General features: G+C 39.1%; 1 protein-coding gene across 6 annotated transcripts; it reads right to left on the bottom strand.

Annotated features, from left to right (window-relative positions):
• Positions 1–3699: 3699 nt before the first annotated feature.
• On the bottom strand, positions 3700–13915 carry LOC109195489 (uncharacterized). 6 transcript variants are annotated; one of them, XM_025898534.1, is made up of 15 exons: positions 13659–13914; positions 12631–12723; positions 12144–12290; positions 11406–11566; positions 10636–10772; positions 10373–10466; positions 9693–10025; positions 9411–9585; positions 9179–9300; positions 8552–8803; positions 8285–8373; positions 5722–5831; positions 5260–5325; positions 4764–4844; positions 3700–4559 (listed from the first exon to the last, which is right to left on the bottom strand). In XM_025898534.1, the coding sequence occupies exons 2-10, from the start codon at positions 12713–12715 to the stop codon at positions 8573–8575; spliced, it is 1485 nt and encodes a 494-aa protein (XP_025754319.1). In that variant the 5' UTR covers positions 12716–12723; positions 13659–13914; the 3' UTR covers positions 3700–4559; positions 4764–4844; positions 5260–5325; positions 5722–5831; positions 8285–8373; positions 8552–8572. The 6 variants fall into 6 exon arrangements, with proteins under 6 accessions (XP_025754319.1, XP_025754320.1, XP_025754316.1 ...); XM_025898535.1 differs by having other exon boundaries at positions 5722–8803; positions 12144–12192; positions 12226–12290; positions 13659–13915; XM_025898531.1 differs by having other exon boundaries at positions 7305–8803.
• Between the last annotated feature and the right edge of the window lie 2972 nt (positions 13916–16887).

Below are 16887 nucleotides of genomic sequence, written 5' to 3'. Positions count from 1 at the left end.
TAATGATACCTGTAACAAATGTAGCATATTTGCAGCTCTGGAGGCCAGGATTACTGAATTGGAGACTCGGCTTCGCACCCTTCATTCACCCGTAGCTAGCCAGGCCCCTGTAGCTGGTGCAGCCGAAGATAGCGTAGGCCCCGCTAGCTGTTCCCCGGCAGAACTCAAGCAGCTGGGGAAAGAGGGCGGCTGGGTGACGGTGAGGAGGAAGCATAGTCTTAAACTGAAGCCCCAGGTACACCACCAACCTGTTCATGTGTCTAACCGTTTTTCCCCACTCGGCGACACACCCGCCGGGGGTCAAACTCTGGTAATTGGTGATTCTGTTCTCAGACATGTGAAGCTAGAGACACCGGCAACCATAGTCAATTGCCTTCCAGGGGCCAGAGCAGGCGACATTGAAGGAAATTTAAAACTGCTGGCTAAGGGTAAACGTAAATACAGTAAGATCATAATTCACGTCGGCAGTAATGACACCCGGTTACGCCAATCGGAGGTCACTAAAATCAATATTGAATCGGTGTGTAACTTTGCCAAAACAATGTCGGACTCTGTAGTTTTCTCTGGTCCCCTCCCCAATCAGACCAGGAGTGACAGGTTTAGCCGCATGTTCTCCTTAAATTGCTGGCTGTCTGAGTGCACAGCAAAATTGTAAGTGTAAATTTAACTCTCTTAGTGTTAATTTTAACACTATCCCGGTGTTTATATAATCCTCACCGGTCCAGTGTTAAAATTACTCTTTCAATAGTGTTAATATTTTAACTCTTTTGTAGTGTTAATTGTCTAACACTCACAGTGTTATTTTGTTACACTTTTAAGTGTAAAACAAAACACTGTGAGTGTTAACGTGGTTAAACAAAATAACACTGCGAGTGTTTTTTTTTGTTACACTTAAAAGTGTAACAAAATAACACTGAGTGTTTTATATATATCATTTCAACAGAAAAATAAATGTAATTAATCTCTACCAAGCTTGAATGTGCTTGATTTAAAGGCTCAAGAAAAAAGATGCATAAACAAATTAAACAATAAACATTTTATTCCAAAGGAAGTGTTCCAAGCACCAATACAAACTGGCCACCAATTTGCTGCCTTAATACAACTACAAATAAAATAAAGGAACAACATATAAACAGTCAACACCAGTATGTGCATGTTGCAGGTCAAAGGGTTTGTAAATGATAAGATTGTCTGCTTTTATAACATCCTTTTCATCAGTCTCAAACACTCTGTAGGCATGAAAATGCTCATTGAAGTTATCAACCAGAAGTTTGTCCACAAGGAAGAACGTAGTACTGTCAGCTAAGAGGATCGTTGTTATTCTACCAAATACAGGCATTTCATTTTCAACATTAATGCAAATGATTAGTCCTTTTCTGTACTCTGTTCCAGAAAATTTGATCCAGCTAGAAGAAAATAAGTCTCTCGGTGCAGCATGCAGTGCTCTTGCAAACATCTGTGTATTGTCCTCACGGTCCAAATTAAATGATTTTAAGGGTCCATATTCGATGTGGTTTAAAGGTGACGTCTCCCAGTGGTATCCTATGAAGATTTGATGTTTTCTTGCAAGTGACTTTGTAACATTTTTGAAGTTTTTTACAGTATTTTTGAAAACCTTATGTTTAGCCTCAAATCGCATGCTCCACATATGTATCAGAGGCCCAATTTTTCTTATGCAGGAAGGATAGTGTATCATAAAGTGATGTTTTGGGATGAGGTTCCTATTTGGATACAACTGTTTAAACAAAACATGATGTTCTATTATCAAATGCTTCAAATGTATAGTCATGCCTAATGTAAGAGAAGGAGAAAATATTATGTTAATGATCTGTAATAAAAGCAACAGCAAAGTCCAGTTTGGGTTTCCCTCAGGCAGAAGATCACCAAAAATGAGTGGAAGGTTTCTTACAAGGCAAAGAGTCTGCATGGAATTGAGCCCTATGCTATTACCACTGCTGTCCAGGTTAATCCTTGTAGGACGATTTTTGCGCTCCAAATACCCGTAATCAAAAGCGTAAACTCTTGAAAGCAGATCATTTTTTGACAAAACATTTTCAGAAAGATACTCCATCAGTAACTTTATCTCATACTGAGCCACCCCTTCGAGAATGTCGTGCATTATGTCCAAAGAGAAATTGTGACAAACATGAAAGAACTGTAGGTTATTTAATGTTGAATTGTGCTTTAAGCCAAACACTGATAACTTCTGTGGTTCTGACTGCAACTCATTGCAATGCATTTCAAAAAGATCCTTTCCACGCAAGATTATCTTAGGGTCATCTTCATCATAAACATTCTGGGCATCATCTTTGTCAACCAAACACAAACGGCAGAAATGTCATGCACTAAAAGACTCCGTAAAACCCAGAATGGTGTGCATCCCCAGGTTATCTCCGGTTATCTGACATATAGTGCCATAAACTTTTTCAGAGGAGAATGGTAAATCAAGGCCAAAGCACTCCAGTATTTTGATGTCATTAATAAGAGGTTGTAGAATTGGATCAAATCCATATTTTTTCATGTCTTCAGTATGAAACAATGCTACCAGATGAATATTCATAAGAGCAGAGTTGAACTTAGGTGGCAGATTTCTAAGGACAAAATACAGAGCACCTACTTTATGGACAGTGCGTTTTGAACCTAAAGGGTTTGCAGTTTCAAAGTCATCATAGTACAACTGAATTTGTAAAGAACTTTGATCTTTAGAGAACAAGGGATGTGTCTTATAATAGCTTCCATCACAAAAGTCTTCAAATGTGTTCGTTTTTGATAAATGTGGCTCTCTAAGCAACTGACAAATTTCCGCATTACGACACATAAATTTAATCGTTTCCAAAATTGGAATGTAAATAAATGTTTCTTTAACTGGAACTTGATCATAGGTGCCTGTTAATTTATTTCTCCTTGTATCAAATCGAACTCCCAACATTATTTCAACTGGCTCCACAATGCCCCATTTCTCTCTGAAATATGCCATTCTTTTGGTTTCGGTATTAAAGCTAATTAAAGGGTTTTCGTAATTTTCAAAGCTTTCGTTTAATGTAGCTCTTACAGGGTCATCCTTAGAGAAATGAGCCAAAATGTCATGTTTTACCTGAGCATGTAGACCAGTAGCAAGATCTTCCAAATCATTAACAACTGATGAAACAACACTATTTGCCATACCACTTCCTTGCAGTTTACCAATAATTGAAGCACAAATATGTTTCACATTTTGGATTTGAAGACCAGATCCCTTGTTCTCAAAGCTATTAGTTTCTGGGTTTTGCATGGAATTTGTATCTCCATCTTCAGCATTGTCTCCTGAACAGTTATCTGTGAAACATGCTGATTTTACTGGATCAACACTTTGACAAAATTCCTTTTCATGAACAACCAAATGTTTTTTGAAACCTGAATACGTTGAAAACTGTCGCCTACAGCGGTCTTGTGCACAAACCAACTTAAACCTGGTGCTTGGATAGAAACTATGGTCAAGTCTTAAGTGAGTTATTAGTAACTGGCTAGCGGCATGTACAGCTTGACAGATGAAACATTTGAACATTTTTCTAACTTAGTTGAAGAACTTTGCCCGAAGTTCACAAACCCTTGGAGAGCCACTTGTTGTTGTAGCATCAATGCTGTAGATTGCTGTTTGCACAAATGCACTGTAAAAACTCATCTATAGAATTTACCCAATAAATCTGAGGTAACAATTTGCATAGCCTTTTTTGTGGTTGGTTTAGTTCAATATATTGTGTATAAAATAGCTTCAATAAAAAGCTATGAAATACTTAATTAAATTGGGTAAAATTTACCCCATATTTATGTATACATTCAACAGCTACTTACTCATTGAAATTAGGTAAAATTATCTCTTGTTTGCTAGTTGGTAATACCTGATAATTACTAATAAAATTTAATTATTATCAGTTGATAAACATTACCTATTCATATAAGGTAAAACGTACCCCCCCAAAAAAGATATTCAAATGGTTCATCATCTCAATGTTTTTATTCCATAAAAACACAGAATAAAGTGCAACACAACAGCTAATGCAGACAACACTTTCAAAGGCCACTTAGTCCATTTTAAAAGCCAAAAGCACAGAAACTCTACAAGGTTGTTTCTGTGCATGTACGTTATCAAACATATGTATAAATAGAACAGAACACTAACACCAACATTCAGTAGTTTCTGTGCTTGCTGTCAGAAGAAAAATTACAGCTCCATCAAGCTATGCCTGGACAAAAGATCCTCTGGGAACAAGAGGGGAAATGTGTGTGCATTGCATAAGCTTATTTTTGAGGCCGTGGACCTTGTTCAGTGGTTTCGCCCAGTCAAGTTCCAAAAACAGTTTTTGAAAAGTGTCAAATGTGTTCTTCAGCTCCTTCGGATATTCGAGGTTGAGGGCATATATCAGTCCCATCAGTTGTACACATGCCTTTGTTCGGCTTCCACATCCCTCCATCACTTGTTTTCCCTCAATCACAATGAACACATCTGATGGATCCTCCTCAGCCATGATGTTGTGGATCACGATCACCTTCATCATATTGTCTGTGTAATCCTCACATTCCTACGTGTTAAAAAGAAAGAAATAAAAAGCATACACATGTTTTATTTTATTTAAGATGCTTTTTCAATATATTTCAGTTGATCTAAAAAGGAGAGCGGACAGAAGATGAATGGAGAAGGGGAGAACAGGGGATAGGAGAGGACAGGAGAGAAGAACATTAGGATCCCTTGAGTTAATAAGTAATCTGTTATCAATATGACATACCTGGCAGTCATGAAAAAGATCTTCTTGTCTTTCCCCGAGGTAGCAGATAAGAAGATCCCTTTTCTTCTCAATGCTCTGTGTCTGTAGGGAGATACAATTTAGTGAAAAGACTAAGTCGAGTGATTTACATACATTAAGACTGAATTACTTTAAAAAAAAAAAAACATGGCTGATGCCTCTCTTCTGCTTTCAACAGGTGAGAGCCTGGGTACACCCTGGACAGTCAATCACAAGGAAACAGAGACAGACAGGATAAACAACCATGCACGCACACACTCAAACCTAAGGACAATTTAGAGAGACCAATTGACCTAACAGTCATGTTTTCTGACTGTGGGAGGAAGTCTGAGTACCCGGGGGAACCCACACATGCACAGGGAGAACATGCAAACTCCATGCATAAAGACCCTGGGCCAGGATTTGAACCCAGGACCTTCTTGCTACCCACTGCAGCCCTCCATAATTACATATTTGTGAAAAAAGTCAAATAACATACCTCTTTCAAAGTGTCCAGCAAAGGTCTCATCTTGGAACCAGCAGCTCCTCCTTTGGCACGCATACGCTGCAAAAGATAATCACAATCCTCAAAAACACATGGCACAGATGTTCAAAAAACTGCCTCTCATTGTCAAAAGAGCATGAATTACAGACAATGCATGTGAACGAAAGGATGTTGCCTGGCTGGGATGACTGTGAATGATGCCTTGACAAATGTGTCCTTAATGCACCCCATGGCTTGACAGTGCAAGGGCAATCTGCATGAAGGCAGGGTATGGAGTGGACTCGACCAAAATGCCCATGTATTAGCCTGATGTGTTTCAGCAGGTCTAATCTTTTTGTCGTTGTGAAGTTGCACAACTTGCATTTCCAATTCATTTTCACATAACTGAGGACTTTGGTTAAGATTAACCACATTTTCAAGGTCAATGTGATTTATTTCATTTAGAAACTTGCATACCTGTAAAGGATACACCGGGGGTGGGGACGTGGGTGGGTGCGTCAGCCCTAGAACTGGTAACAGTGCCGTCGATCAGCGAGCCTCTGCTTGTAAAGGACACACGTGAGGACCTGAAAAAGAGGGCAAATAGTGAGTGTCCACATACACAGATTTTTCATGCAACAAAAATAAGAAAATACATTACACAAAATAAATTTTCAGACATGTACCTGGTTACAAGTTTTTTATCAACCCGAGTCTCTTTAATGAAGGTAGAAATTAAACATAAGGGGAATATTCTTCTTCAGTTTTTCTTTGCTCCTGTTATCTGAGAAGTCTGTCTGTATGTTATACTTAACATGGGTCTGTTATGCAGAAATTACAGATTGTGTAATTACCTCACTAAAATGAAGGCATTGCAATTGCATAGATTAATATTCATGCGTCATGGAATTAGCTTCATAGATCATATTCATAGATGTAATATGCTTCACAGAACATGCCGTATTTCTCCAAATTATAGCCCAGACATATAATATTCAAAATTAATTTGGACCCAAGGTGTTTAAAATAACCAGGTTTCTATATGTGACCCGCTGAATAATTGGGGACATATGATTATGAAAACAATTATTAAGCACTGACGTTCTAACACTACCCAATATAATATAAAATATATTCAAAAATATTTTACTTGATCCCACAATTCCAAAAAAATCTTAGGTGCAGCAACAGTGGGTATTTTCACACATACTAGTGGGATACAGTAGTACTTTGTTTTATTTTTTAACATCTGCCATTTCAATATTTTAGAAAAAGCTAGCATTGACAAATTTTTAAACTTATAACAAGCAGTCAGACAGTCATGCACAGGCCTGGACTGGGAAAACATTTCAGGCTGAGAGCTTTACCCCCCCTGCTTTTATTTTGGTGTGACACCCTGGGGCACTTCAGCTACTTTCTGTCAGAGACCGTTGGCAACACTGATGGTCTCATGAGACGCCCTCCCTCTCTCAGACATACTTGTCCCACCCCGTGAGCGAGTATCTTAATCATCAGTAAGTAGGAGAGACTTTCTATCCAATCAGAGGTGAGGAAGGCGGGACCTGCCCCTACTTACTGAACGTAAGATACTCTTTAACCACACATCAATAAATACAGTTAATAATTCAAACTCTCAGAGCAGTCTTTGTTTTTTACTGATCGTTTCACGTTGGCTTTATTTGTTTTGCTGCTGAAAAATCTCCCTATAGCTGGAGTTCATGATGCTGCTGTGTCCCAGTGTTTCTCCGCAGTGCGAACAGCTGAGCGGATTATGAAGCAGATACGGGAGCAAAGCGGTATCTATCACATTTTTAAATACAACCAAGCATGCTTCAGAGCTTTTTCAGAAAGTTCTGGTGCTGCTAAAACAAAACCGCCAGTTACAGCTGGGAGAAAGCTTTCATTGAGCTCTCCGGGATGACGAGGTACAGTGAAGATGAATGGGGAGACGCAGACGGATGCAACAGCTGTTTTTTAAGAGTTTTAAAACACGGCTGTTGGGAATGATCTGCCCAGTGTTCATAGAATTTCAAAGACATACAGGATTTAAGTTTGTTTACCTGCTTTATGTGTTGACCCAGAAGCAGAGCCACCACAACTTAATGACTGCCGCTCTCATTTCTCAAAAAAATAATAATAATAAAGATCGTCTGACGTCCATTTTCTTTTCCATCAAGGAAGGAAAGTAGTTTGCAATTATTGGGGGTGTCCAAATTCATGGGCTGCATCCTCCCAACGTATTTATAGACCGATTACGTCACACCGACGCGCCGAAATCTGACCAATGCGTCCTCATTTTCCCCGAATTTGAAAGATGTGTCGGGTGTGTCCTTCGTGGCCCACCATATCCCAGAATTCATAGCGCGGCCCAGCCAAACTCCAGTTTCCGGCAATGGCGGCCGCTACTACGTTTTAAAATTACTCTTATTATTCTTTCTGGGTCACATAATAAACTTTTAACATATTTTCAGGCGAGAATGTGGGTGTGTAAATTTCAAATATCTGCTCAGTTTATCAAAATATCGCATATTTGCACAAGTGCTTCGACATTTTCGGAGACGTCTGTTACCCACAAGCTCGATAGCTAGCCGAGAGCTCGAGTGTCACTAGAGCCGCCGAGAACGGCACAACCCCCGGCACATCATTTTCAGATCACCGCTGTCTTTCGCTACTCAGGTTAAACGTAGGTTTACATCCGGCCTACCCGACCTTCTGAGGACCCGGCCACATAGCTCGCAAAGGCCGGGCCCTCAGGAGGATTCAGCCCATGAATTTGGACACGACCTCATTGTTCCGATTACCAGTCCGGGACTGGTCATGCATGCTGACTGATAAAAAGCGCACCACGAACACATTTCATTGCAACTTACCGACAGTTGTCTAGACGGTTAACAGACAGCAACAGATTCAAGGTTTTATTTCAAGTAATGGTGCATTACACAGACCTAAGCAATACAAGTAAAGTGTAATAGCTCATTACTTCAAAAATTACAATTTGCATGCGCTATTATATATCATTCACCCTATGTAAATAGCTTACCTTCACTTCTGTGGTTCGATCGGGTTTGATGGAAGCTGAAGAAAGGACCCAGAATTTGCTTGCTGTCCCGCTCAGTCAAAAAGCGCGGTCTGGCGCATGCGCAATTAGGAACATAAGACTCACGGTTTGGGGGTATATTTTACTGCATTTTTTAATGTAATGTTGTTACTCTTAAGAAAAGGATATAATTAACCCATTACTGTATAATTCCTTGGCTGAGTGCAATAATAGAGTAAATCTTACATGATTTGCATAGATTATATATACCTCTCTCCAAAATAGCTTTTATCAGTGTGTGTAGAGCTGGACCAGGGACTCATCATAGGACAGGTTGAAAACGTAGTGAGATTTAAACAATTCATCAAAAGCACCCAAGGAGCTGGTGGCTTGGCAGGGGATAAGGTGCTTGTCCACGACAATGTAGAACTGATGGATGTTGTTTTGGGTGCGGCCCACAGCAAGGATGTATGGCTGCTTTCCCTCTCGTTTCCGCAGGTGTTCATCAATGCTGCAGTTTGACTGGGAAAAAGAAACATACACTTGAAACTGACACATATTTACAGTCATATTTTAGTCTTAAGTACTCCAGTATGGCCCTTGAGCGACTAAAGAATCTGAAATATTGTCTAGAAATTGATGGAGAGATATTAATGTAATTGTTCACTTTTTTGTAAGAGGAAAACTATTAAAAATCAGAAGGGACACCTAACAGCAGCACAGCAGAAAAATTAGCAAGTCTTCAATTTTTACCAGTGCTCCCAGAAAGCTGTAGGAGACCAAACTGCACAGGACATGGCCTTACATTATAAAAAGTCTATTTGTAATGTCAACTTAAAAATATGCTGTTGCTAATGGGTTAACGTTATTGGATTGTAGTAGAAGAGGTATATTCACCTTATGAAAGTGCACCATTTTGTCCACAGCATCACATGGACTAATTTTTGTCCTCTTCCGACCAGCAGTGGGTGGCAACAAATGAAGGAGGAGCAGCAGAGAAGCCATATCACTGTCCCAGTCTTTAGGCAGGGAAAGACAAGGAAAAAACAAGACATATGGACTATTACAATTCAAAAATAAAAAAGCTTTAGCTGGCTGGAATACAAACCAAGAGAGAGAGTAGCCTTACTGGTTTCATCATTTGTTGCAAGTTTCTCAGCAGCTTTCAGAAGTTGGTGCACCTCAGCTGATCGAGTCAGATGTCGGGCCTCATCAATAATCTTGTGTTTAAACGCTATTTCCCACTTCTCAAGGAGCTTAGATGCGGTTTCAGCCCCAAACAACAGTTGGAAGTCTTGGTTTAGCTATTAATCATAAATACATAAAAATACTTTAAGTAAAATGCCATTGTAAATTGCCAACATTTGGCCCGATAAGAAAAAACAGCAGTAAAAATAAAAACACCACTCACTAGTCCCTTGATGTCTAAAAATCGTGGGAAGGTTTTGAGGACATCTGTCGTTCTCTGTGGATCATGCACGAGGTTCTGCCGATGTTGAAAGGTCATCTTCATCTTTTCAAAGATGACTGTCTCATCATTACAGTGAAGAAGAAACGATACAGCCTCCCTGCAGGCATCTCCATCAAGCTGTTGAGGCACTGTCACTGTTGATCTTCTGCGGTTTGGTCCTTGCGCTTGAGGAGATGTGGCTACCTTCTCTGGCCTCCGATCTCTACTCCTGGACATGGTTTTGAGGCGCCATGCTAAATATCCTGTGCCTTTTTCTCCATCATAGAAGTGCTCCTGTCAATGTATTTTCAAAAATGTGGAAAAATAAGTAAATCACTAAGTGATCTTAGAATTGCAGTTATAATTTTATAACCTAAAAAATTACATTTTTATCTATAGGGTTGTAGTTTGATAGATAGATGTTTTCAACAATTGTTATGCATTTAATGATAAATTCCTACTGTCAGCAAAGATTTTAATAATCAATTACATTTTTAGATAAGCAACTAAGAAAAAAATGTACTAAAAGTTTTTGTTTTTCAATTTTTTAACTGATGAATTATATGTCAAACAAACATTGAAAAGTTACAGTCTATAAAGCTAAATTGTCTTCAGGTATGAAGTTTGTTTTTTTTACTTACATAGCCTTTTGGAGAAAAAGGATCCTTCAGCGAAGGAAAAAGTGTAATGATTCCCAAGGCATACTTCTCTTTCTGCTTACGTGAAGGAATCCTCCTTTACAGCAAAGAAAACAAATACAAACAGAAAAATCAAAATAAATCCTGCCACTTTAATAATAATGTGGTTTCCTAAACATAATTCAGTGTTACACGTCTTGAAAACAAAGCAGTCCTAGATCACCTCTTTTGATCTGAATTAGTTTTGTTTCTTCAAAACCACTTACCCATGCATCTCAGTCATGTGACTAGCTAGTATGTTAACAAGCTGCCTGCGCGTGCGATGCTGCAGTGATTTCTCAGACTTGTACTCCTCCAAGACATCCTCACCTCCAGGTTTTATGCGCAATGCATTTTCTACCATCTTCAACAAAAGAATTGTCAATTAGCACATGTATGTTATTAAATAAATCTAACCCACCATTACAGATTCATACAAAAAACTAACATTAATAGGGTAAAGAGCAACCCCACTCCCACACACCGAAATCCCATCAGCAATGCATTAAGTTATCTTCCATCCAATTCATTGGCTTCCACTTATCCTTTCCAGGGTTGCGGCTGGAGCCTATCCCAGCTGTCATAGGGTGAGAGGCGGGGTACACCCTGGACAGGTCGCCAGTCTGTCACAGGGCTAACACACAGGGACAGACATCCATTCGCACTCACATTCACTCCCACGGGCAATTTGGATCTTTCAATTAACCTAACCGGGTACACCGGCTTCCTCACCACAGGGAGGAAGCCGGTGTACCCGGAGAGAACCCACGCAAACACGGGGAGAACATGCAAACTCCACACAGAAAGACCCGGCCTGATGGTGGAATTGAACTCAGGACCTTCTTGCTGTGCGGCAGCAGTGCTAACCACCGTGCCACCGTGCTTATCTTACCTTGCAAAAATTTTATAAGTTTAAATGAAACCATATTTATATTGTGACAAGCTAAACTTACAATAATAATTAGCTAATTACATTTTTAAAATGCATCTAAAGTACCTCTTTTGCAGCCTCTGACTCTGAAACTTCTGTGGTAGGCTTGTTCTTGGCCCCAGTGCTCAGTCTACTTCCAGTAACGGGGATCCCCAAATCTCTGTGAAGATCACTGTCACTTGAGGACAGAGACATGGTATCCGTGAGGGACGATGATGTTGAATGAGCTATAGAAAAAAAAAAAACAAGCTTAAAAACATGAAAAAGAAAGACAAAACTAATGGATGACTGACCTAGAAGAGGGGTGCAACTCTGGGGTATCATACTACCATATAACATAACTACATACAACTTAAAATAATCAGAATGACAATATGGCAGAGTCATTTAAGTTCTTTATTTTTATTTATATTCCAAATTCAACTAAAAAGAAAATAGCTTTTTTGCAGGAAGGGGGATGGAGTGTATAAATGAGTGTGATAAGGGTATAAGTGTTTCTGAGTGCATGTGTACCATAGCTTTTATTCATGTATTTTGGATCAATTAACATGTGTAAAGTTTTTTCATCAGTTTTAATTATGTAAAGCAATTTGTTTTTATGCTTTCATGAAAAGAGTGTGCTTAATATGTAAAATACAATAATGTATCAATTGTAGTTTGAAATGTTTGCTAATTGTATGCTCAGTTTTGTCTTAATACATTTTAATATCCAAATTGCCACAGCCAAATAGTGTAAAAAAATGTGCAGCTGCAAATCCCTGAACACTCGTTAAAACAAGACTTAACAATGAAATGAAACCTTACCATCTCCTGCTGCACTGTCACATACAGTCAGGCATATGTCAGGATTGGCCTCTATAAGTTCAAGAAAGATGTCTTCCTCCACCGCTGTGTCAGTCTCATCAAAAATGTGCAGTTCAGTAACATCAGGAAGTCCAAACTTGTTTTTCACTAAAGGAAGATGATAACATGTGACGTAAACATATCTGAAACAGAATTGAATTCGAATGGAACAAAGGCTGTATCTCCAAAGCTAATGTGAAATTCCACATTGCTTTTATTTAAAAGCAGTTTAGCAATGTGACATTTCAGTCACTAACTTGTGTGTTTGCAAAACCAATTTGAGTAATTTATGTGTGCTAACTCAACACTGTTAGTCCCACAAGCAGTCAATCTGGCCAGTTCACACTGTGCATTTTTCGGCTATCTCCAAGGTCTGCTTCATGCCAAAATATCAAAAATATTTTTTCTTGTCCTGCTTGTTATAAAGATTTACAAGATTGCCACCCACCTTCACTGATGAACTCCAAGTATGTGAAACCTGGCTGTAACCGTATGTACTTCTTGGAACTTTGGTACTTGACTTTCAGCAACATGATGACATCTTAGAAGAAATCCAAAAAGAGGAAAAGTAGGTGTTAGGGCTTGACGTGTGTAAAATGTATGTAAATATTGCAAAAAATAATAAAAAGTCATATCAGATAACTCAACCAAGCCTATTAAAATATACATCTTCAAAGGAATGGTTAAATTCTTTGGTGAGCGCACAGGAGAAGGCAGATTAATGTAGCGTTATGTTAATTAGCTCCCAAAGCAATAAACGGGTTCTGCGTTGGGTTCGTAGCCAGTAACTAGCTTTACTGTCAGCAAACACAGTGTACAGTCGAGTCTTAACAGCTTACTTACCGCTGGGCTCATCAACCACTCTTTTTGGCTGCAGTGGTTATTATTATATTTACATGCTTTCATTTAGCGTTTCTCGAGGGTAGCAACTCCTAAGTTTCTCCCTCCCACACAGAACGGGAGGGGGAGTCCCACACGTTCTCCCTGCAGCACCGACTACACTGCCTACAAGGGCCTGTAGCACTCTGCACATATTGCCTTCACATTAAATCATTTATGAATAATGAAAAAAATCACTTCAAGGGCTAAATCGCATTTTGTTTCTTCACCTAAATATACAGGCTGCATGTAGGAGTGACGTGGATTGCAAGTGGCCCCGCCTGACCTAAGGCTTTGGCAAGTTTGATTCGAAATTAAATAAAGGGCGTTTAATAAACACTGAGATATATATTAACAAGTTGTAGTTGTTATATTCTCCCAACAGCCAGAATATGCTAAATGAATATTAGGAAAGTAAGTGGTACTTTGGTGGAGTTCTAGCTAGCAGTAGACCAGCTTAATAAAAAAAACAGTTAAAATTCAAATATGACACTTAAAGATCATGCATTTTGATAGAAATGCTATTTTCTTACTAGTTATCGTGTTACTTGTACTAATATCAATCTAAAACTTAATATTTAACCGAATAAAACTTACCGCAGCAGCAAGAAAAGATGGCGACCGAAGAAGATTCTGAAATGCGCTGCTCCACAGGAAATGAGGGTGTGGTCTAATTCCAAACTCATAGTGTTAAAATGCAGTAACAACTAAAATCCACACTAACACTTTTCAGGAATCCACTCCCGATGTGGTATTTTAACTCGATTAAGTGTTGATCAGACTCCGAACTCTGTTGAATTCAACTAACACTGAAAAATCAACACTGGCATTTTTGCTGTGTGGTGTCCCAGAAACGATGTGGGCTTCATAGATAATTGGCAAACCTTCTGGAGGAAACCTGGTCTTGTTAGGAGAGACGGCATCCATCCCACTTTGGATGGAGCAGCTCTCATTTCTAGAAATATGGACCAATTTATTAAACTCCCCAAAATATGACTATCCAGAGTTGGGACCAGGAAGCAGAGTTGCAGTCTTACACGCCTCTCTGCAGCTTCTCTCCTCCTGGTACCCCCCCCCAAAACCCATCTCCATAGAGACTGTGTCAGCTCCCAAACAGACAAAAACAAACTAAAAACCAGCAATAAACAACTTAAACATAAAAAATCACAAAGAAAGAACAATACAGTATCCACATCTGAACCAAAGAGTAAAACAGTGAAATGTGGATTATTAAATATTAGGTCTCTCTCCTCCAAGTCTCTGTTAGTACATGACTTAATAATTGATCAACAAATCGATTTACTCTGCCTTACAGAAACCTGGTTGCAGCAGGATGAGTATGTTAGTTTAAATGAATCAACACCCCGAGTCATTCTAACTACCAGAAATCCCGAAGCACAGGCCGAGGGGCGGTGTGGCAGCAATTTTTCACACCAGCCTATTAATTAACGAAAGACCAAGACAGACTTTTAATTCATTTGAAAGCCTGATGCTTAGCCTCGTCCACCCCAGCTGTAAAACTCAGAAACCAGTCTTACTTGTTATCATCTATCGTCCACCTGGGCCTTACACAGAGTTTCTCTCTGATTTCTCAGACTTTTTATCTGATTTAGTGCTCAGCTCAGATAAAATAATTATTGTGGGTGATTTTAACATCCATGTAGATGCTAAAAATGACAGCCTCAACATCGCATTTAATCTGTTATTAGACTCAATTGGCTTCTCTCAGAATGTAAAAGAACCCACCCACCACTTTAATCACACTCTAGATCTTGTTTTAACATATGGCATAGAAACTGAACATTTAACAGTGTTTCCTGAAAACCCTCTGCTGTCTGATCATTTCCTGATAACATTTACATTTACAATAATTGATTACACAGCAGTGGAGAGTAGACTTTATCAAAGTAGATGTCTTTCTGAAAGTGCTGTAACTAAGTTTAAGAATATAATCCACCCACTGTTATCATCTTCAATGCCCTGTACCAACACAGAGCAGAGCAGCTACCTGAACGCTACTCCAACAGAGGTTGATTATCTTGTTAATAATTTTACCTCCTCACTACGTACGACTCTGGATACTGTAGCTCCTGTGAAAACTAAGGCCTCAAATCAGAAGTACCTGACTCCGTGGTATAATTCTCAAACACGTAGCCTAAAGCAGATAACTCGTAAGCTGGAGAGGAAATGGCATCACAAATTTAGAGGATCATCATTTAGCCTGGAGAAATAGTTTGCTGCTTTATAAGAAAGCCCTCCGCAAAGCCAGAACATCTTACTATTCATCACTGATTGAAGAAAATAAGAACAACCCCAGGTTTCTCTTCAGCACTGTAGCCAGGCTGACAAACAGTCAGAGCTCTACTGAGCCAACAATCCCTTTAACGTTAACTAGTAATGACTTCATGAACTTCTTCACAAATAAAATTTTTATCATTAGAGAAAAAATTACCAATAATCATCCCACAGATGTAATATTATCTACAGCTACTTTTAGTACCATCGATGTTAAGTTAGACTCTTTTTCTCCAATTGATCTTTCTGAGTTAACTTCAATAATTAATTCCTCCAAACCATCAACGTGTCTTTTAGACCCCATTCCTACAAAACTGCTCAAAGAAGTCCTGCCATTAATTAATTCTTCAATCTTAAGTATGATCAACCTATCTCTAATAATCGGCTATGTACCACAGGCCTTCAAGGTGGCTGTAGTTAAACCTTTACTCAAAAAGCATCTCTAGACCCAGCAGTCTTAGCTAATTACAGGCCAATTTCCAACCTTCCTTTTATATCAAAAATCCTTGAAAGAGTAGTTGTCAAACAGCTAACAGATCATCTGCAGAGAAATGGCTTATTTGAAGAGTTTCAGTCAGGTTTCAGAGCTCATCACAGCACAGAAACAGCTTTAGTGAAGGTTACAAATGATCTTCTTATGGCCTCTGACAGTGGACTCATCTCTGTGCTTGTCCTGCTAGACCTCAGTGCTGCATTCGATACTGTTGACCATAATATCCTATTAGAGCGATTAGAACATGCTGTAGGTATTACAGGTACTGCACTGCAGTGGTTTGTATCATATCTATCTAATAGACTCCAATTTGTTCATGTAAATGGAGAGCCCTCTTCACACACTAGGGTCAATTATGATGTTCCACAGGGTTCAGTGCTAGGACCAATTCTATTTACATTATACATGCTTCCCTTAGGCAGCATCATTAGAAGACATAGCATACATTTTCACTGCTATGCAGATGACACGCAGCTCTATCTATCCATGAAGCCAGGTAACACACACCAATTAGTTAAACTGCAGGAATGTCTTAAAGACATAAAGACCTGGATGGCCGCTAACTTTCTGCTTCTTAATTCAGATAAAACTGAGGTTATTGTACTCGGCCCTGAAAATCTTAGAAATATGGTATCTAACCAGATTCTTACTCTGGATGGCATTACCTTGGCCTCCAGTAACACTGTGAGGAACCTTGGAGTCATTTTTGACCAGGACATGTCCTTCAATGCACATATTAAACAAATATGTAAGACTGCTTTCTTCCATTTGCGCAACATCTCTAAAATTAGAAATATCCTGTCTCAGAGTGATGCTGAAAAACTAGTTCATGCATTTATTACTTCCAGGCTGGACTACTGTAATTCTTTATTATCAGGATGTCCTAAAAACTCCCTGAAAAGTCTTCAGCTAATCCAAAATGCTGCAGCAAGAGTCCTGACAGGGACTAGAAAGAGAGAGCAGATTTCTCCTGTTTTGGCTTCCCTTCATTGGCTTCCTGTTAAATCCAGAATTGAATTCAAAATCCTGCTCCTCACA

The sequence above is a fragment of the Oreochromis niloticus genome, linkage group LG14 (genome assembly GCF_001858045.2).
Source record: "Oreochromis niloticus isolate F11D_XX linkage group LG14, O_niloticus_UMD_NMBU, whole genome shotgun sequence".
Lineage (NCBI taxonomy): Eukaryota > Metazoa > Chordata > Actinopteri > Cichliformes > Cichlidae > Oreochromis > Oreochromis niloticus.
Note: the sequence above shows the minus strand (reverse complement) of the source record. Positions and strands in the feature narration are given on the sequence as shown.